This window comes from Glandiceps talaboti, chromosome 3 (genome assembly GCF_964340395.1).
Source record: "Glandiceps talaboti chromosome 3, keGlaTala1.1, whole genome shotgun sequence".
In the NCBI taxonomy this organism is placed as follows: Eukaryota; Metazoa; Hemichordata; class Enteropneusta; family Spengelidae; genus Glandiceps; species Glandiceps talaboti.
This window is the reverse complement of record NC_135551.1, coordinates 3,332,881-3,355,600: the sequence shown is the minus strand read 5'-3', so window position 1 is coordinate 3,355,600 and position 22,720 is coordinate 3,332,881. Positions and strand designations below refer to the sequence as shown.

Genomic DNA, 22,720 nt, shown 5'->3' with positions numbered 1-22,720 from the left:
GTATTGTACATGTAGACTGGATAAAACAACTTATAGCATTCAATACTTACAGCATGTACTAGTTTCCTATCTAGTTGACTTAGTTTAGTGTTTGGGTCCTGTGGCCATCTATTCAGAACCTGATAAACAAATCACATACAAAATACTTATTATCAGTGTATACAATGCATTCAACTTTCATAGTATACCTCTCTCAGCATCGACCACTTTAATCTCCAAAAAATACAACAAACTATCAGTAAAATCTCTCAAAACAAACTATTTCCTCCTTAGAAAGATTCCCAGTGTGTGACCATTATGGTACCTACCCTAATTGCATTTTGAGCACAATCTTCATGTTTACGATGATAAAAATGTTCTTCCACTGGTGAAAACTTCAACCAATGGATTACCTCCGTCTGGTTTGGGATATTAATCTACAAAGATACAATAAAATTTAGTAGATAGTATTATAGGTTGTAGTTTTATAGTATGTATATGCATACTCTGTTGTTATTACAATTCAGTTTGAAGAAGTTTGACCAAGCTGTTAAATGAACTATCAAGATCAGTTAGCCTGATCATAAGAGATACACACTGTAAAGATAACACACAAACATCACTTACACAGTGTGAACTCTGTATTTACTTTATCTGTAATGATATAAACTGTAACTGCATGATAGAATCAGTTCGGTTGACTGATGACCATGAACTTATTTGAACTTCAAGAAACATATACCTCATGTCTATTGTAATTATAGTACCGGTAATGTGCATGCTGTTACTGTGTATATCGTTAACTAAATAAAGGGTCCACACTGTGTAAGTGATGTTTGTGTGTTATCTTTATTGTGTCTATCTCAACATGAAACCTTGCTTTCAGTCTCATTGATCTAGCTTGGTCAAGTTTCTCTGAAGAGAGCCTAGTAGACAGTACTTGTTTTATATTATGTATACAATATTTTGGTGTCTTTTCTCTGTATAGCTACCCTGAGCTGAATACAATGACTTTTTTTCTGTGTTTTCAACTTTATATTGAAATCAAATACTAAAAACATATGAGTATGGGAGGGGTGGTAACTCACATTACCTGAAATCAGGGTATGGGAGGGGTGGTAAGAGGAGGTAGAGAACACACATTACCTGAAATCAGGGTATGGGAGGGGTGGTAAGAGGAGGGTAGAGAACTCATATTACCTGATCTAAGACGTCTTTCTTAGCTGTTCTCCATAAGACCTTAGCAACGGCTTCATTAACTGGTCTAGGATTGCCATTTAAATATGGTTGGTATAGCAACCGATTCCACCAGTATTTCACCCAATATGGATCAACACCAAGAAATAAAAATAGACCATACAAATCTAGAAAATAACAAAATGGTTAAATACATCACAAAATCTGCTGTATGAAATCATATGACATAACCCCCAGGATGCAACAGTGCAAGTGTGGCATATTTTGGGTATTTGTATGAATGCTTACAGTGTTCTCTGCACCCCATACTTTCACAAGCATAGACAGTGAAAGTGCAACATAAAACACTGCAAACACAGGTACAAATACCCCTGAGTACCCACATTGGAACTCATGCAGAGTGGGTTCTGTTATTATTACATATGTTAATCTGAAAGAGCAAATTTCCACAAAGAGCTATCACATACTTTGGTGTACAACAAATGACTGTGTCCTCATTTGCATATCATTTGTATACAGGCATGCAGTAATGTTGGTATTGTACTGCAATACCACTAAGTAAGCATACGGTGCAAGTAATCTCTATATGACTTGTAATAATTTGATATTATTGATATGTCACATGCCTCCGAGCATCTCTAAGACACATGTTACATGTATTAAGTACAAAGTCACATGCCTCCGAGCATCTCTAAGACACATGTTTCCATGCCTTATTATTTGGATTATTTCTTGGGTTTTATGGGCTTCAACTTTCTCAAATAAAATATTTGTGTAATTGATATGTTTGGATAACTTCTTTGATTCTAGCAGTAATATGAGGTTATTATAACCCATTATCACATAAATACGTGCAAATCTCCACCAGTGTGACGTCAAACAGGGCAGATCAAAAACCAATATCACCCCTGTTCTTCCAAACTATTTTTTCTCTCAACTGTTTTGAGTGTTCGTGCCAATCCTACGCTACGATCAAGTAATTGTACTAATTGTGTGCTTTCATAATGTAAATGCACACATAAAGTTACATATATTGTTGGGTGGCATGAATCTGATACATAGCGGTAATTTTATTTTTATTTAATACATTTTATTCTATTTTAAAATCATGTAGATTATCATCGATATCGATGTACAGCAGGGGGCAAGTGAAGTTACTTTCAATTTTTAGTCGAGCTCAGAGGTCAGAACATCCCGAGCAAATATGATTAAAATGACAAATGAACAAAAGTCGCATTCAGACAAATTTTACAAACTAAATTTGATATTACATGTACATCACAAAGTTATAATCAATAGATTTGGGTGAGAAACCACACAACACTAGTGACTGTGTGTATGTAAGCTTGACCTCGCAACAGGTCACGTGATTATGTATAAATTTGCATATCCGTCAGACACCATTTTTTGATGTGCGATGAAGAATAAAGTGCGATGAAACGATGCAGTCTCCGTAAATTTCATATGTTAATATAAAACTAGATGCTTCACTGCAAGCGTAACTACTGCAGTACGATAGTGTGGTATTGGTAGCGTACACAGTGGATGGCCTTCACTCACAGTCACGCCCACGATACCATTGCAAAATGTACGTACCTGTACAGTGTTGTTATAAATTTACAATCATAAATAGTATCATTTGGATATGAATATTTTCATTAAAATTTCCTTTTGAAAATTTCTCAGTGTTGTGGCAATACAAAATATAACTAACTTTAACGTCGAAGATCGGCCACCTTTTAGGTTTTTTTTTGTTTATGTTCTGAATTGACGTGTTTTGTCCAATCAGAGAGGTGTTTTCTGAAAACGTTTAACGTGAATATCACGACGTTTAATGTCCCATATCAGAAATGATATTTCCCATTAAACGTCATCAAGAACAATTGATCTGGGCATAGGTATATGATAATTTATATCATTGCAATGCTCACTATGTACATGTATGAGTAGTTGATACTTATATACTCAAGGGAAATCCTGCATGTAACTTTGGTGTGTTTGTTGGTTCATTTTCACTAATGTATTATTATAAGAACAGAACATGTACATAAGTTTATGTCTAAAGGTAACTAGGTATTTTACCTTCCATTCCCTTCTGAATTGGTGTACCAGTCACACACCATCTATTCACTGCACTAAGCCTCAATGCCATCTCAGCGGCCTGTGGTCAAAGGTCAAACACAATTCAAAATGCATAAACTTAACAATGATAAACAATACATTATACAATTTTCTATGACAAAAATTACATACCACATACACCCACTACACATACATAATGTACTACACATACCACACATACTACACATACCACACATACTACACACATTACACATTTTACACTAATACACATACCACACATACTACACATATTACACATACCATACATACTATACATATTACACATATGTGTACCACACATACCACACATACTACACATACACATACTACACATACCACACATACTAAACATATTACACATACCATACATACTATACATATATTACACATACGTGTACCACACATACCACATATACTACACATTGAAACACTGATATGATCTGTCATGTTATGCAAAGTCCTTCATAAAACTATTTTACAAGAGTACCTTAGTAGTAGCACATTCCACCATCTGTGCTTCATCTAGACACACTCTCCACCATTGCACTGCAGTAATAGAACTTGGCACAGCCATGTATCGCTTTGCATGACGAAAACGACGACCCTCATCACCTGCAGATACAATAACAATACCACAGGATTAATAACCCTCAAACAGAATTCATCAAAATGAAAAGTTAACAAAGAAAACCACACAGATATAAAACTTCATTTTCATTTTTACAACATTATCCATCATAAGAGAAACAGCTCCGTGACATTGACACATTTCTAGATGATGTAAATCAGACTTAGTGAAAATTGTACAGGTCACATCACTACAATAGATGATGTAAATCAGACTTAGTGAAAATTGTACAGGTCACATCACTACAATAGATGATGTAAATCAGACTTAGTGAAAATTGTACAGGTCACATCACTACAATAGATGATGTAAATCAGACTTAGTGAAAATTGTACAGGTCACATCACTACCATTGATACATTTCTAGATGATGTAAATCAGACTTAGTGAAAATTGTACAGGTCACATCACTACAATAGATGATGTAAATCAGACTTAGTGAAAATTGTACAGGTCACATCACTACAATAGATGATGTAAATCAGACTTAGTGAAAATTGTACAGGTCACATCACTACAATAGATGATGTAAATCAGACTTAGTGAAAATTGTACAGGTCACACCACTACCATTGATACATTTCTAGATGATGTAAATCAGACTTAGTGAAAATTGTACAGGTCACATCACTACAATAGATGATGTAAATCAGACTTAGTGAAAATTGTACAGGTCACATCACTACAATAGATGATGTAAATCAGACTTAGTGAAAATTGTACAGGTCACATCACTACAATAGATGATGTAAATCAGACTTAGTGAAAATTGTACAGGTCACATCACTACAATAGATGATGTAAATCAGACTTAGTGAAAATTGTATAGGTCACATCACTACCATTGATACATTTCTAGATGATGTAAATCAGACTTAGTGAAAATTGTACAGGTCACATCACTACAATAGATGATGTAAATCAGACTTAGTGAAAATTGTACAGGTCACATCACTACCATTGATACAATGTAAACACCAACCAGAACTAAGCACTGTACAAATGTATTAGCACTAAATTTTAATCAACATCTCAGTGGTAAATAGTGAACCTGCTATCATTGAAGGTGCAAGAATTTTCAAAATTTGGTTAGAAGTACAAAAGTGAATTCAGCAATTGAACCCTCTATAAAATGAACAAAGTTTGTTCATTGAGCTTATGTGACACTGTGCCATCATCAGTTGTAAACTATACTGCATACATTCATACTAAAGACAACACTTTTAAATTATTGTATTGGCTGTTTGAGTTGTAGACTTTAGCCAGTGAGATGTTTGAAACTAGTATTAACAGTTTCTAGACACCTTAAAAGTAAATCTTTAATTCATAAAATAATTTTTTCATGGCTTCCTTCTTGAAATATCAATGTGAAATAAAATAGATCAAGTCCTTCTTTGAAACTCAATAAATTGCTGAAATATATGCAAAAGGTTTGTTATTGTACGTACAATAGGAAACAGTTTACATGTTTATTAATTTGTTGTAATGTATTGAGTTACAAACAAGGACTTGCATCTGTTATTTCAGAAATAGGAAGCCATGATAAAATTGTTTATAAATTCAAAGTCCATAATAAATACCCAATCTTCATCCATACAGTGACTTTAAGTAAAAATAGATAACTTATGACAACATACAATGTACAGTTAGCAATTCAGTAAAGAGACAACTTACTGTTACTGTGAGGTAAATCAACATAATTAATTTCATTTCTCAGCGTTTCATATGTTGTTATGACGATATCATGACTAGCCAGGCTGTGAGGCTGTATAAATCCATGCTTCTTGACACCTTGGTATACCTTTAGAGAAAATGTTACAATTCAAATCAGATATGACAATGTTACAAGTTGTTATCATTACAAATCAGATATGACAATGTAACATGTTGCTATCATTTCAAATCAGATATGACAATGTAATATGTTGTTATCATTTCAAATCAGATATGACAATGTAACATGTTGTTATCATTTCAAATCAGATATGACAATGTTACAAGTTATCATTTCAAATCAGATATGACAATGTTACAAGTTATCATTTCAAATCAGATATGACAATGTTACAAGTTATCATTTCAAATCAGATATGACAATGTTACATGTTATCATTTCAAATCAGATATGACAATGTAACATGTTGTTATCATTTCAAATCAGATATGACAATGTTACAAGTTATCATTTCAAATCAGATATGACAATGTTACAAGTTATCATTTCAAATCAGATATGACAATGTTACAAGTTATCATTTCAAATCAGATATGACAATGTTACATGTTATCATTTCAAATCAGATATGACAATGTAACATGTTGCTATCATTTCAAATCAGATATGACAATGTAACATGTTGCTATCATTTCAAATTGATTCAAATCAGATATGACAATGTAACATGTTGCTATCATTTCAAATTGATTCAAATCAGATATGACAATGTAACATGTTGTTATCATTTCAAATCAGATATGACAATGTAACATGTTGCTATCATTTCAAATTGATTCAAATCAGATATGACAATGTAACATGTTGTTATCATTTCAAATCAGATATGACAATGTAACATGTTGCTATCATTTCAAATTGATTCAAATCAGATATGACAATGTAACATGTTGCTATCATTTCAAATTGATTCAAATCAGATATGACAATGTAACAAGTTGTTATCATTTCAAATTGATTCAAATCAGATATGACAATGTTACAAGTTGTTGAGGGTAGCTGTCTTGATATGTCTGTTGATTTCATCTACCTACTATAAATCAATATACTTACCAAAACTTTAAGGGTAGCTGTCTTGATATGTCTGTTGATTTCATCTACCCACTGATGACTTATAGATGAAGGTGAAATTATCAAAGTTGCACACGATGGAAGTGGAGGCTAAAATATGAATGAGAACAATTTTTAGCCTAAAAATCAAGACAACAACATGGTAAATAGAAATATGACTTTCACAATTCAATGCAATATTACCAATCTATTATCTCAACTCTGTCAAACATCATTTTCATTTGGAATTCATTTTTCACTACTTTACTCTGGTGTTTTTCTTTCCTTCATAACTCAATGATATAAGTTCCATGAAAAAAATCACTTTTCAGTGACAATTGTTACAGTATTAAACAATGTTGTAGTCATTTCCAAAAGCAATCAAATTAAATTTGATACATTTTGATACTAGAGACAGGACTTTTCTAGTTCTTAGTCTTATGACAAGTGTAATATGTTTGATAAAAGTCACCTGATCATAACTCTACAAGTCACCTGGTCATAACTCTCCAAGTCACCTGGTCATAACTCTACAAGTCACCTGGTCATAACTCTACAAGTCACCTGGTCATAACTCTACAAGTCACCTGGTCATAACTCTACAAGTCACCTGGTCATAACTCTCCAAGTCACCTGGTCATAACTCTACAAGTCACCTGGTCATAACTCTACAAGTCACCTGGTCATAACTCTACAAGTCACCTGGTCATAACTCTACAAGTCACCTAGTCATAACTCTACAAGTCACCTGGTCATAACGCTACAAGTCACCTGGTCATAACTCTACAAGTCACCTAGTCATAACTCTACAAGTCACCTGGTCATAACTCTACAAGTCACCTGGTCATAACTCTACAAGTTACCTGGTCATAACTCTACAAGTCACCTGGTCATAACTCTACAAGTCACCTAGTCATAACTCTACAAGTCACCTGGTCATAACTCTACAAGTCACCTGGTCATAACTCTACAAGTCACCTTGTCATAACTCTACAAGTTACCTGGTCGTAACTCTACAAGTCACCTGGTCATAACTCTACAAGTCACCTGGTCATAACTCTACAAGTCACCTAGTCATAACTCTACAAGTCACCTGGTCATAACGCTACAAGTCACCTGGTCGTAACTCTACAAGTCACCTAGTCATAACTCTACAAGTCACCTGGTCGTAACTCTACAAGTCACCTGGTCATAACTCTACAAGTCACCTGGTCATAACTCTACAAGTCACCTGGTCGTAACTCTACAAGTCACCTGGTCGTAACTCTACAAGTCACCTGGTCATAACTCTCCAAGTCACCTGGTCATAACTCTACAAGTCACCTGGTCATAACGCTACAAGTCACCTGGTCGTAACTCTACAAGTCACCTGGTCGTAACTCTACAAGACACCTGGTCATAACTCTACAAGTTACCTGGTCATAACTCTACAAGTTACCTGGTCATAACTCTACAAGTCACCTGGTCATAACTCTACAAGACACCTGGTCATAACTCTACAAGTCACCTGGTCATAACTCTACAAGTCACCTGGTCATAACTCTACAAGTCACCTGGTCGTAACTCTACAAGTCACCTGGTCATAACGCTACAAGTCACCTGGTCATAACGCTACAAGTCACCTGGTCATAACTCTACAAGTCACCTGGTCATAACTCTACAAGTCACCTGGTCATAACTCTACAAGTTACCTGGTCATAACGCTACAAGTCACCTGATCATAACGCTACAAGTCACCTGGTCATAACTCTACAAGTCACCTGATCATAACGCTACAAGTCACCTGGTCATAACTCTACAAGTCACCTGGTCATAACGCTACAAGTCACCTGATCATAACGCTACAAGTCACCTGGTCATAACGCTACAAGTCACCTGGTCATAACTCTACAAGTCACCTGGTCATAACGCTACAAGTCACCTGATCATAACTCTACAAGTCACCTGGTCATAACTCTACAAGTCACCTGGTCATAACTCTACAAGTTACCTGGTCATAACTCTACAAGTCACCTGGTCATAACTCTACAAGTCACCTGGTCATAACTCTACAAGTCACCTTGTCATAACTCTACAAGTTACCTGGTCATAACTCTACAAGTCACCTGGTCATAACTCTACAAGTCACCTGGTCATAACTCTACAAGTCACCTAGTCATAACTCTCCAAGTCACCTGGTCATAACTCTACAAGTCACCGAGTCATAACTCTATAACTGCTAGTCCTAATAGAAGTCACCTGGTTATTTTGTACACTAGTAATACACATCAGGTTGAGCAAACAGCATCATTGGATTTTACAAATGTACATGTAGTAATTCTAACCAATATAATACTATAATTGTAATATAGTCAATGTTAAAATCAAATAGTTACCATAGCAACCAAGCAGTGTGGACAATGATATTCAATATGGTCAGCATGTTCAAAGTCATAGTTGACACACTCTGCATGTTGCCATAAACCACATTGCGAACATTTAACCCTCAGTTTTTTGTCTTTCTTCTCGTCTGCTTCCTTTATTCCACAAATACACTGAAACTGAACTTTTTTCTTGGCCTTAAACCGGGACCAGTATGGAACTTTCTTTTTGGTCTGTTTCTGCTGGTTGTGTTCAAAGTCTGTAGATTTAGTTGTGCCATCACTTGTTTCCATGAGGAATGCCTCTTCGTCAACCTTCTGCCACCCATCAGAATTCAGGGTGTTCTTTGCAGTGCTGTCAGCATGTTTGTCATCAACGTTCTGGTTGTTTTCAGCAATGGTATCTCCATGTTTATCATTGAAGTTCTGGTTGTTTTCAGCAATGGTATCTGCATGTTTGTCATTGCAGTTCTGGTTGTTTTCAGCAATGGTGTGTGCATGTTTGTCATTGCAGTTCTGGCTGTTCTCATACTTCTTACTTTTTTCTATCATTTCATCAGATTGCACTTTAACTTCAGAAACTTCTTCCTTCATATAATTTGCCACTGCATCAGATTGACTATGGTCTTCACAATGGACAGTTTCATCTCTATGTAGTCTATCTTCATTCTGTTTTGATGTCTGGCTACATACATCTTCATTTGTTTTTCTCCCATCTGCCAACTCCTCTGTAGAGTTATTTATAGACTTCACATTAGTAAGAGGAGTACCTGAACCATCAGTATTTATTTCCCCAGTTTCTTTACACACATCTTCTTTCTGTGCACACATAAAAACTTCCTGAGTTTCTCTTTGCAGAATGTTTTGTTCCTTGTTGCAACTATATACACATGGTTGATATTTAGACCTAGTGACAAAGATATCAGTGCTGTGTGTAACTCTTGAACTTTCACAGCTTTGAAAATCATTCTCCATAGCAACATCCATCTCCTTTGCAGGCTCACCCCTAAGCTTGCTTTCAGTTTCATTTATGGGTACAAAACCGTCATTCTCATAACTCTTCTGTTTTGTTGCAAGTTCAGATATCTTTTCCAGTCCACCTCTTTGCTTCCCTGAATCACAATCCATTTCAGGTATCTTTTCCAGTCCACCTCTTTGCTTCCCTGAATCACAATCCATTTCAGGTATCTTTCCCAGTCCACCTCTTTGCTTCCCTGAATCACAATCCATTTCAGATATCTTTCCCAGTCCACCTCTTTGCTTCCCTGAATCACAATCCATTTCAGGTATCTTTTCCAGTCCACCTCTTTGCTTCCCTGAATCACAATCCATTTCAGGTATCTTTCCCAGTCCACCTCTTTGCTTCCCTGAATCACAATCCATTTCAGGTATCTTTTCCAGTCCACCTCTTTGCTTCCCTGAATCACAATCCATTTCAGGTATCTTTTCCAGTCCACCTCTTTGCTTCCCTGAATCACAACCCATTTCAGGTATCTTTCCCAGTCCACCTCTTTGCTTCCCTGAATCACAATCCATTTCATGAGTTGTGTTATTGCTACTTTGTTGCTCTGTAAATTTGTTATCAAGAGAAATGATGCCACTTTTCTCATTTTCATTATTGCATTCCATCTCACCCACCCTGAAAGTTTGAAAGACATTTTTGAAAGACTGACAAGTTGAAGACTGTCCCTGTATATCGGTATGATCTTTATCATTTTTAGACAAGTCTACATCTGTTGGCATGGTAACATCAATTCCTCCTGGTTGATTCCCATCACCTGGTGATACCTTGGTATCTATTTCATCAACATCATTTTTATAATAATTCTTTTCATTTTTTTCAATCTGTAAAAACAGAAACATGACAAAACTATAAATTAACATAACACATTTTAATAGTTTATGTACTACACTATATTTTGGATTTTATATCAAAATATTTTGTCAGGTACAACAACTTACTGCCTTGTAATATTGTACACACTAACTTCCTGCCTCATTATATTGTGCACAATAACTTACTGCCTCATAATATTGTACACAATAACTTACCTGTTCAAACATGTCTGAATTATGGCTTTGGACATGGAAAATTTGCAAACAAAATGGCTGTCAGGCAGCCATATTGGATCATATCACGACGAAAATGGATAAGCACATGTCATAGAACACTGCCCTAATACCAACTTTGAATGAGATCTGTTCAAGCGTGTCTGAGTTATGGCTTTGGACATTATAGTATGCAGACAAAACCCATTAAAGTATTCCATAGTGGGGGGACACAAACTATAACATTTATCTCATTTTCTAAACAATGTATCTTACCTGTTTGTGATTATTATCAGATAAATCAGTTCTTGGATGCAATAACATACATGCCAACACTTCCACAGTTTTACCTAAACCCATTTCATCAGCCAAAATACCACCTGGGTGCTGTACAACCTGAGTTGGCTTCTCCAGCACAATTCTGTAAGACATTAATTATCAAATAGAAACATGTACATGTATCCAGCAATATTGACTTGACAGTTCAACTCAAACTGTGTAAAGCACTCACAATACCTTTCATTTGAGATGAAGGTTGGTGTATTGGGGGGAACACAATTAACAGGGAGAGTAAGTTTAACTTTTAGCCATGTAGCATTGGGTGGATGGTGACTGTATAATCTATGTATGTTTTCATTCTAACAGCTATGTAACTTTTAGCCATGTAGCATTGGGTGGATGGTGACTGTATAATCTATGTATGTTTTCATTCTAACAGTTATGTAACTTTTAGCCATGTAGCATTGGGTGGGTGGTGACTGTATAATGTATGCATGTTTTCATTCTAACAGCTTGTAACTTTTAGCCATGTAGCATTGGGTGGGTGGTGACTGTATATAATGTATGTATGTTTTCATTCTAACAGCTTTGTAACTTTTAGCCAAGTATTATTAGATGTACAATGTAAATTTGAAGACACAGTAAAATACTGTAAACCTGGAAATTCTCAGTAAAGGCTTATATTTGCTTATTTTCCTGGAAAACAAAGACTTCAAAATAAATAGTGACTAAAATGCCTTCTTGTACAAGAACACAATGTACCAGTCTGGTAATTAGTCAAAAATAAATAAAGACTAAAATGCCTTCTAGGTTTACAGTATCTACATTTACAGTATCTAGGTTTACAGTATCTAGGTTAACAGTACCTAGGTTTACAGTATCTAGGTTTACAGTATCTAGGTTTACAGTATCTAGGTTTACAGTATCTAGGTTTACAGTATCTAGGTTTATGGTATCTAGGTTTACAGTATCTAGGTTTACAGTATCTAGGTTTATGGTATCTAGGTTTATGGTATCTAGGTTTACAGTATCTAGGTTTACAGTATCTAGGTTAACAGTACCTAGGTTTACAGTATATAGGTTTACAGTATCTAGGTTTACGGTATCTAGGTTTACAGTATCTAGATTTACAGTATCTAGGTTTATGGTATCTAGGTTTACAGTATCTAGGTTTACAGTCTCTAGGTTTATGGTATCTAGGTTTATGGTATCTAGGTTTACAGTATCTAGGTTTATGGTATCTAGGTTTATGGTATCTAGGTTTATGGTATCTAGGTTTATGGTATCTAGGTTTACAGTATCTAGGTTTATGGTATCTAGGTTTACAGTATCTAGGTTTATGGTATCTAGGTTTATGGTATCTAGGTTTACAGTATCTAGATTTACAGTATCTAGGTTTATGGTATCTAGGTTTACAGTATCTAGGTTTATGGTATCTAGGTTTACAGTATCTAGGTTTACAGTATCTAGGTTTATGGTATCTAGGTTTATGGTATCTAGGTTTACAGTATCTAGGTTTACAGTATCTAGGTTTACGGTATCTAGGTTTACAGCATCTAGGTTTACAGTATCTAGGTTTACAGTATCTAGATTTACAGTATCAAGGTTTACAGTATCTAGGTTAACAGTACCTAGGTTTACAGTATCTAGATTTACAGTATCTAGGTTTACGGTATCTAGGTTTACGGTATCTAGATTTACGGTATCTAGATTTACAGTATCTACATTTACAGTATCTAGGTTTACAGTATCTACATTTACAGTATCTAGGTTTACAGTATCTACATTTACGGTATCTAGGTTTACAGTATCTAAGTTTACAGTATCTAGGTTTACAGTATCTACATTTACAGTATCTAGGTTTACAGTATCTACATTTACGGTATCTAGGTTTACAGTATCTAAGTTTACAGTATCTAGGTTTACAGTATCTACATTTACAGTATCTAGGTTTATGGTATCTATGTTTACAGTATCTAGGTTTACAGTATCTAGGTTTACAGTCTCTAGGTTTATGGTATCTAGGTTTATAGTATCTAGGTTTACGGTATCTAGGTTTACAGTATCTAGGTTTACAGTATCTAAGTTTACAGTATCTAGGTTTACAGTATCTAAGTTTACAGTATCTAGGTTTACAGTATCTAGGTTTATAGTATCTAGGTTTACGGTATCTAGGTTTACAGTATCTAGGTTTACAGTATCTAGGTTTACAGTATCTAGGTTAACAGTACCTAGGTTAACAGTATCTAGGTTTACAGTATCTAGGTTTACAGCATCTAGATTTATGGTATTTAGGTTTATGGTATCTAGGTTTACAGTATCTAGGTTTACAGTATCTAGGTTTACAGTATCTAGGTTTACAGTATCTAGGTTTACAGTATCTACATTTACAGTATCTAGGTTTACAGTATCTAGGTTTACAGTATCTACGTTTACAGTATCTAGGTTTACAGTATCTAGGTTTACGGTATCTAGATTTACAGTATCTAGATTTACAGTATCTAGGTTTACAGTATCTAGATTTACAGTATCTAGGTTTACGGTATCTAGGTTTACGGTATCTAGATTTACGGTATCTAGATTTACAGTATCTAGGTTTACAGTATCTACATTTACAGTATCTAGGTTTACAGTATCTAGGTTTACAGTATCTACGTTTACAGTATCTAGGTTTACAGTATCTAGGTTTACAGCATCTACGTTTACAGTATCTAGGTTTACGGTATCTAAGTTTATAGTATCTAGGTTTACAGTATCTACGATTACGGTATCTAGGTTTATGGTATCTTGGTTTATGGTATCTAGGTTTACAGTATCTAGATTTACAGTATCTACGTTTATGGTATCTTGGTTTACGGTATCTAGGTGTACGGTATCTAGGTTTACAGTATCTAGGTTTACAGTATCTAGGTTTACAGTATCTACGTTTACAGTATCTACGTTTATGGTATCTTGGTTTACGGTATCTAGGTTTACGGTATCTAGGTTTACAGTATCTAGGTGTACGGTATCTAGGTTTACAGTATCTAGGTTTACAGTATCTACGTTTATGGTATCTTGGTTTATGGTATCTAGGTGTACGGTATCTAGGTTTACAGTATCTACGTTTATGGTATCTACGTTTATGGTATCTAGGTTTACAGTATCTAGGTTTACAGTATCTAGGTTTACAGTATCTAGGTTTACAGTATCTAGGTTTATGGTATCTACGTTTATGGTATCTAGGTGTACGGTATCTAGGTTTACGGTATCTAGGTTTACTACTTCAGTAGATTCAACAAATAAATGTGACTTACTCTCCATTGTAAATAAATGACTTACTCTCCATTGTAAATAAATTTGACTTACTCTCCATTGTAAATATTGAAGTAAAATACTTTATTGTCTTCACTTGTTATTTCTTTCCACAAAGAATGGACTTGTAGTTGTACCTCTGGAAAATACAAAATGTTAAACCTCATTGTTAAAAGCAGCCATACACATTACATTACCACTCTAGTACAGGTATGAACACATTACATTACCACTCTAGTACAGGTATGAACACATTACATTACCACTCTAGTACAGGTATGAACACACCACATTACCACTCTAATACAGGTATGAACACCACTGTATACATGATTATGCTTGAGTACAACAGTAATCTACATGTAGGTGGGTGGGTGGGTGGGTGGGTGGGTGGGTGGGTGGGTGGGGGGGGGCTTGAGTACAACAGTATAAATCTACATGTAGATGGGGGGGACTTGAGTACAACAGTATAAATCTACATGTAGATGGGGGGAGGGTAACTTGAGTACAACAGTAATCTACATGTAGGTAGGGGAGGGTAACTTGAGTACAACAGTAATCTACATGTAGGTAGGGGAGGGTAACTTGAGTACAACAGTAATCTACATGTAGGTGGGTGGGAGGGTAACTTGAGTACAACAGTAATCTACATGTAGGTAGGGGAGGGTAACTTGAGTACAACAGTAATCTACATGTAGGTGGGGGGAGGGTAACTTGAGTACAACAGTAATCTACATGTAGATGGGGGAGGGTAACTTGAGTACAACAGTAATCTACATGTAGGTGGGGGAGGGTAACTTGAGTACAACAGTAATCTACATGTAGGTGGGGGGGGGGTAACTTGAGTACAACAGTAATCTACATGTAGATGGGGGGAGGGTAACTTGAGTAGAACAGTAATCTACATGTAGGTGGGGGGAGGGTAACTTGAGTACAACAGTAATCTACATGTAGGTGGGGGAGGGTAACTTGAGTACAACAGTAATCTACATGTAGGTGGGGGAGGGTAACTTGAGTACAACAGTAATCTACATGTAGGTGGGGGAGGGTAACTTGAGTACAACAGTAATCTACATGTAGTTGGGGGAGGGTAACTTGAGTACAACAGTAATCTACATGTAGGTGGGGGGAGGGTAACTTGAGTACAACAGTAATCTACATGTAGTTGGGGGAGGGTAACTTGAGTACAACAGTAATCTACATGTAGTTGGGGGGAGAGTAACTTGAGTACAACAGTAATCTACATGTAGTTGGGAGGAGGGTAACTTGAGTACAACAGTAATCTACATGTAGGTGGGGGGAGGGTAACTTGAGTACAACAGTAATCTACATGTAGGTGGGGGGAGGGTAACTTGAGTACAACAGTAATCTACATGTAGGTGGGGGGAGGGTAACTTGAGTACAACAGTAATCTACATGTAGGTGGGGGGAGGGTAACTTGAGTACAACAGTAATCTACATGTAGGTGGGGGGAGGGTAACTTGAGTACAACAGTAATCTACATGTAGTTTGGGGGAGGGTAACTTGAGTACAACAGTAATCTACATGTAGTTGGGGGAGGGTAACTTGAATACAACAGTAATCTACATGTAGGTGTCACAAGAGAGAGTATCCCTTGAGTTATGGCTTTGGACATGGAAAATTTGCAAATAAAATGGCTGCCAGGCAGCCATATTGGATCGTATCACAACGAAAATGGATATGCACATGTATGTCATAGAACACTGTCCTAATACCAACTTTGAATGAGATCTGTTCAAGCATGTCCGAGTTATGGCTTTGGACATGGAAAATTTGCAAATAAAATGGCTGCCAGGCAGCCATATTGGATCGTATCACAACGAAAATGGATATGCACATGTATGTCATAGAACACTGTCCTAATACCAACTTTGAATGAGATCTGTTCAAGCATGTCCGAGTTATGGCTTTGGACATGGAAAACTTGCAAATAAAATGGCTGCCAGGCAGCCATATTGGATCGTATCACAACGAAAATGGATATGCACATGTATGTTATAGAACATTGTCCTAATACCAACTTTGAATGAGATCTGTTTAAGCATGTCCGAGTTATGGCTTTGGACATGGAAAATTTGCAAACAAAATGGCTGCTAGGCAGCCATATTGGATCGTATCATGATAACAATGAATATGCACATGTATGTCATAGAACACTGTCCTAATACCAACTTTGAATGAGATCTGTTCAGCATGTCTGAGTTATGGCTTTGGACATGGAAAATTCACAAACAAAATGGCTGCCAGGCAGCCATATTGGATCATGTCACGATGAAAATGGATATGCACATGTATGTCATAGAACACTGTCCTAATACCAACTTTGAATGAGATCTGTTTAAGCATGTCCGAGTTATGGCTTTGGACATGGAAAATTTGCAAACAAAATGGCTGCTAGGCAGCCATATTGGATCGTATCATGATAACAATGAATATGCACATGTATGTCATAGAACACTGTCCTAATACCAACTTTGAATGAGATCTGTTAAAGCATGTCTGAGTTATGGCTTTAGACAGGGAAAATTCGCAAACAAAATGGCTGCCAGGCGGCCATATTGGATCGTATCACGACAACAATGAATATGCACATGTATGTCATAGAACACTGTCCTAATACCAACTTTGAATGAGATCTGTTCAAGCATGTCTGAGTTATGGCTTTGGACATGGAAAATTCGCAAACAAAATGGCTGCTAGGCAGCCATATTGGATCATGTCACGATGAAAATGGATATGCACATGTATGTCATAGAACACTGTCCTAATACCAACTTTGAATGAGATCTGTTCAAGCATGTCTGAGTTATGGCTTTGGACATGGAAAATTCGCAAACAAAATGGCTGCTAGGCAGCCATATTGGATCGTATCATGATAACAATGAATATGTCTGAGTTATGGCTTTAGACAGGGAAAATTCGCAAACAAAATGGCTGCTAGGCGGCCATATTGGATCGTATCATAAAACAAACTGACGTGCATATGTATGCCATAGCATGTTGCCCCTGTACCAAGTTTGAAAAAAATCGGTCCAGGCATCTCCAAGAAATGACTGCGGACGGACGGACGGACAGACGCACGGACACACGGACAGACGGAACCCAATCCGTAAGTCCCCGTTCCGGACTTCGTCCGCGGGGACTAACAAACCTGTTATTGTTTGGTTTTCCTACCTTGTTCTTCCACAGACTCCTTCTTTTTCCCATAATTCTCTCTTTCCAGCATCCAGCGCACCCCATGACACTGGTAAGGCCTGAGTTGTGGCAGGAGACTGATATGCTGTGGATTCACACTTGATATTCTATCTTCATTCTCATGACAATCTCGAACAGTATCAAATAGAGCATTGATATCTTGAAGGGGTTCCTTTCTGCCTGTTTCTAACTCTCTGTTGTGGTTGTCTGAGAAAATAAAACATACTTGCTGTGATGTTATATGTGACCACTTATTGTAGTGTGGTTGACACTATACCATACTACATGTATATTGTGGTTATTAAAAGTACTAGCCACTTTGCATCTCAAGAGGGCACTCCAGATTTGGCAAAGTGTGGGCCAAAATTTTCATCATGGCCAATTTTTGGTAATGCAAAGTTGCTCTTGAAATCTATTTTTTTTTATTTGTCAACCATTCTCTTTCATCCCACAGCTCAATCATGTCCATGTAGAGGTCAGACTTATAGGGACATCTCATCCAAATTGATCTCTCTGTTGACTCACCATGACTTACCCATGAGGACCATTATAGTCAAAACTATTGTAATCATTTTTAAACAGAGGGACTGGCTGTTGCTATGGGTGTGGTCATGTTGTTAGACATATTTGCATACATTTTTTGAATGTTCGTTCACTTGTCTATGAATCCTTAATGTTATCTTTGCAATATACATGTATGTGACCATTTGGCTGTTGCTATGGGTGTGGGCTTGTTGCTAGGCACATTTACATGAATTTATTGAATGTTTATTCATTTGTCTATTAATCTCCATTATCTTTTCAATACATATAATGCTATGGGCGTGTTCTTGTTGCCAGGGACATTTGCATACACTTTTTGAATGTTTACACACTTGTCAAAGAATGCCTGTTATCTTTGTGAAATACACCACCACCATTTGGCTGTTGCTATGGGCATGGTCATGGTTGCTTCGGAAGTTTATACACATTTGTTGAATGTTTACTCACTTGCTTACCAGATGATGATGTTATTTGACCAAAATATACTGCCATTTGGTTGTTGCTAAGGGTGTGGTCATAGTTGCTAGGGCCAATTGTGTGAAAATGTTCAGAAGAAAATCTGCAGAATAACTTTTCTAAAAACATCTCACCAAGTTTCAGTCTCTTTGACCTAGTAATTTTTGAGATATATTAAGTTTTTGACCAAAATTCACATTGTTGCACCTTATTTGCATATCACTGATGAGATCATTATATGCTTAATACTTCTACATCTATATACCCCCAGATACATCCCCATTAAATTTTAGCCCAATCTGCTCAGTAGTTTTGGAATTAAAGATTTTTGACCAAAAAGACACATTTTTAACCCTAATTTGCAAATCACAGATGGGATCATTATGTCCTGAACACTTCTCAATCTAAATGCCCCTAAGAATGTTCCCATCAAATTTCAGACCAATCTGCCTAGTAGTTTTTGAGTTTATTAAGCTTTTCAACCCAAAATCACACTTCATGACCCAAACAAGACTTTTTATCATGTCTGTAGCATGAATCTCAGACCATTAAAAATACAGACTAGAAACACAGCTGTGATGATGTCACTTATTTGCTGTAGCGATAATCTTTTAATCCTAATTATGGGCTGTTAATTGTTATTTATGTATGAAGTTGCAATGTTACGTTTTATCACGTAAAGTAACATGATATTTGGGCTTGAGTAACTGCAATAATTGTAGGGTTTAATATGATTTTGAAGACTTTTTCTTCTGTGTTTTTGCATTGTGGCATGTTACATGTAGGTATACTAATGCGAATCAAATCTATCTTTGAAATTTAAGTGTGGACAAGAAAGTGGCTTTGACATGGATTAAGGACCATATCAGTCGAGGACAGGGTTATTAATTCACCTCAGACAAATGAGTCACCCTTGTCTTCTGTTAAATCAAGTAAACTGACTTGGTAAACTGACTTGGAACTGTATGATACTACATGTATAACTATCAGTAACTTTTGAGAGGAACTATTTACACTGAACAAAAAAAAATAGCTTTCCATCATTACTCACCATAAATAGGGATTCCATAGAACCATTGCATCAATCCCTGCAGACAACTGTATTGACGTTTACCAGGATTACCTGGTTGGCTTGGATACTTCAGTTTACTCAGCACTGACTTCAGTAAGTACAGGTCAAAGGTCATCTCAGCAGTCACATGATAATATTGATTTTTCACCACCCTGAGTAGTCTCCCTGATGCATATTGATGTAAGATTTCCAAATCATCTAAGTACTGCAGTTTGGGTATTTTAATGTCAATCTTAAAACACTTGTACATATTGATTGAAGTAACACCACTCATGTTTTCATTGTTGCCATAGCAATCATATATAAGATGATGAAGGTTGTTTCCTTTGTTGATAAAGAGAGATAGTTTGTCATCATTTGGTAATTGTTCAGGAGCAGTCCACTCTTCACCTTTATCATTATTTGCCAAATATTGACTGAGTTGAACAGTAAATGTTCCTAATTTGCATGACCAATCACATGATTTCACTTTTAGAGAGTTGTGAACTGTTATACTGTAGTCTGCTGCTTCCCAGATATTGTTGTATTCTGATTGGCTGATAGTATTCTCAACATTTTGTATGGAGCATATCGATTGGTCAATTTCACTTGGGTGATTAGAGTTATCAATAGTTTCAGCCAATGAGATTACAGGTTTGACTTGTGGTAGATGATTTAATGTTTCCTCTGATTGAGTTGTAGTAGCATTGATATCTTCTAGCATGTTCCATGACAAACACTGTCTCTTGTCTTCATCTACTCTTTGTGGAACTCCTTTCCTCTTCCTGGGCATCTTGCTGTTATCAGATAAAACCGGAAATGAAATACCATTACTATTATTATAAATGAATAGTTTAAGAGCATGCTTAGGGACTTCATTGGTCAATTTGGACTACTTGTGGCCTAAACTCAGAGAGATCCATCTGGTTTTTTTTTATCTATAAATAAAACCCAGATTGTGAGTTCATGTACATGTAGCAACAACACAACAAGTTTTGGTATCAAAAAGCATTTATTGCAATTAACCATTCACCATGACAACACACTCATTGAAACAAAGAACTCAATTATTGGGGCAAGTACTTGTACATTTCATTTCTTGTCCATTTCACATCAGGACATTCACATGTACATGTATATACATGTACACTGAATAAAAACAAAACAGTTGCAAAATGTTTTCAAAAAATAAAAACAAGAAAGCATCAACTTGGCAATGAAAATGGTACTGGTAATTATAAGGCCTAATCTGGATAACTGTGACCTTGTAACACACTTACAGAGTAATAACACAGTCCCTCATCAAGTTAGTCTTTATTGGGGTAATTATGTAATGTCCAAATATAGTAAATTTTCAACTCAGGATGTAGACTGTCGACAGTCTACTCAGGATGCTACATACACGTGTATACATGTACACTGTTTATGTCACTATAGCAGCTGGGGTTCACTTTTTGTGCTGATTGAGGGACTTTGACCAATATGTGGTTTAGTTAGAAATCCAGTCCACACTATGTATTATTATAGCCACCTCAATTTATTTCTGAATACTAAAAGGAATTATTGAGTGGAGAAATAAATGAATTAAATATTAATTAATATACCAAGACGAACCAAATCATTGATATATTATGCTATGACGCCCAAACAATAATCGTGAGTGCGATATACATGTATACCACGGATGTATTAGTTGATCTCTCATGGAATGGAAAAACCTAAGTTCAGTTTGCACAAGTGTATGGAGTACAGTCCCTATAGTACTAATAGGGGGACTGTGGATGGAGTATGTTAGGAGTCGCTTCTGATAATGTCCCTTGCCTTCTCCATTGTCAGAATGGAGTCCCTTTCTGCATGGATGTATTAGTGAGTCTAATACATCCATGCTTTCTGCAAGCCGGACTAGGAAGACGCTTTAGCTTTACTGTTCTAGGGTGTACACTCCAAGCATGTACCGCTAGGAAGAAGCCATCACTGGCTGGGAATGGGTCACTTTGATCTCATAAGTGATAAAATTCATGTTTTGTACGTTGGAATATTGCAGTCTTACCTTTATAGTGACGCCAACTTGAACAGATACGTTGTTTTCTCATAGACGATCCTACTTCTGGCAGCCTGCTCTTGAAGTTGGGAAGGGATGTGCGATTTCTGGAGCTAACTTGGCTCAGTCGATCTGGACACCTGATGATATCTCATTAGCGAATACACATCCCGTAGTGATTTCTCTGCAGTAATAACCCTTGTCTAACAATGCAGTCTACGTTAGTTTGTTATGGTTACCTTGGAAGATGCCTACTTCAGCAAATTGCAAATAAAAAATATAACATAATCAATACCAAATCAGCTGACACAGCATTACAAAGTCGTGTGCTGTGTGCCTGCAGCCAGCGAGCTAGCTATACCGGAAGTAAACAAAAAGGTTTGATGTGGAATTGTTTGTAACTAAATGCCTCCAGTGCTAGTGAAGCTCGCCGCCAACGTCGCACAAAAATATACCGGAGGGGTTGGCAAACTCCTACGCATCCAGCAACGACGTAAATCAAACAAACATACAAGTCAACAATAAAAGTAAAATACTTCCTAACCCGACAGTTTATTTCATGTAGGCTTTAGGGAGAGACAACAATTTTCTGTCGAATTTCTCACATTCAACACTAACAAATTCCTTTTCGTACTGCCTTTAGGGACAGGTCAGTAAGTTCTTCAGTCGGGTTTTTCAAATTGGCGGGGGGGGGGGGGTTTAAAGCTGTTTTGAAAGTTGT

The 22,720-nt window shown here is 36.4% G+C and overlaps 1 protein-coding gene across 1 annotated transcript in view; it reads right to left on the bottom strand.

Annotated features, from left to right (window-relative positions):
- The window catches only part of LOC144433448 (E3 ubiquitin-protein ligase SHPRH-like), a 55,485-nt gene extending 33,132 nt beyond the window's left edge, over positions 1–22,353 (bottom strand). The window contains exons 1-13 of the mRNA XM_078121766.1: positions 22,009–22,353; positions 19,959–20,755; positions 17,888–18,115; positions 14,747–14,831; positions 11,396–11,540; positions 9,086–10,915; positions 6,714–6,821; positions 5,600–5,726; positions 3,785–3,909; positions 3,259–3,337; positions 1,180–1,343; positions 309–416; positions 51–119 (exon numbers count right to left, since the gene is read on the bottom strand). Of these exons, the coding sequence (XP_077977892.1) occupies positions 51–119; positions 309–416; positions 1,180–1,343; positions 3,259–3,337; positions 3,785–3,909; positions 5,600–5,726; positions 6,714–6,821; positions 9,086–10,915; positions 11,396–11,540; positions 14,747–14,831; positions 17,888–18,115; positions 19,959–20,751 (3,861 nt within the window). The 5' untranslated portion in view covers positions 20,752–20,755; positions 22,009–22,353. The remainder of the gene's footprint in view (positions 1–50; positions 120–308; positions 417–1,179; positions 1,344–3,258; positions 3,338–3,784; positions 3,910–5,599; positions 5,727–6,713; positions 6,822–9,085; positions 10,916–11,395; positions 11,541–14,746; positions 14,832–17,887; positions 18,116–19,958; positions 20,756–22,008) is intronic.
- Between the last annotated feature and the right edge of the window lie 367 nt (positions 22,354–22,720).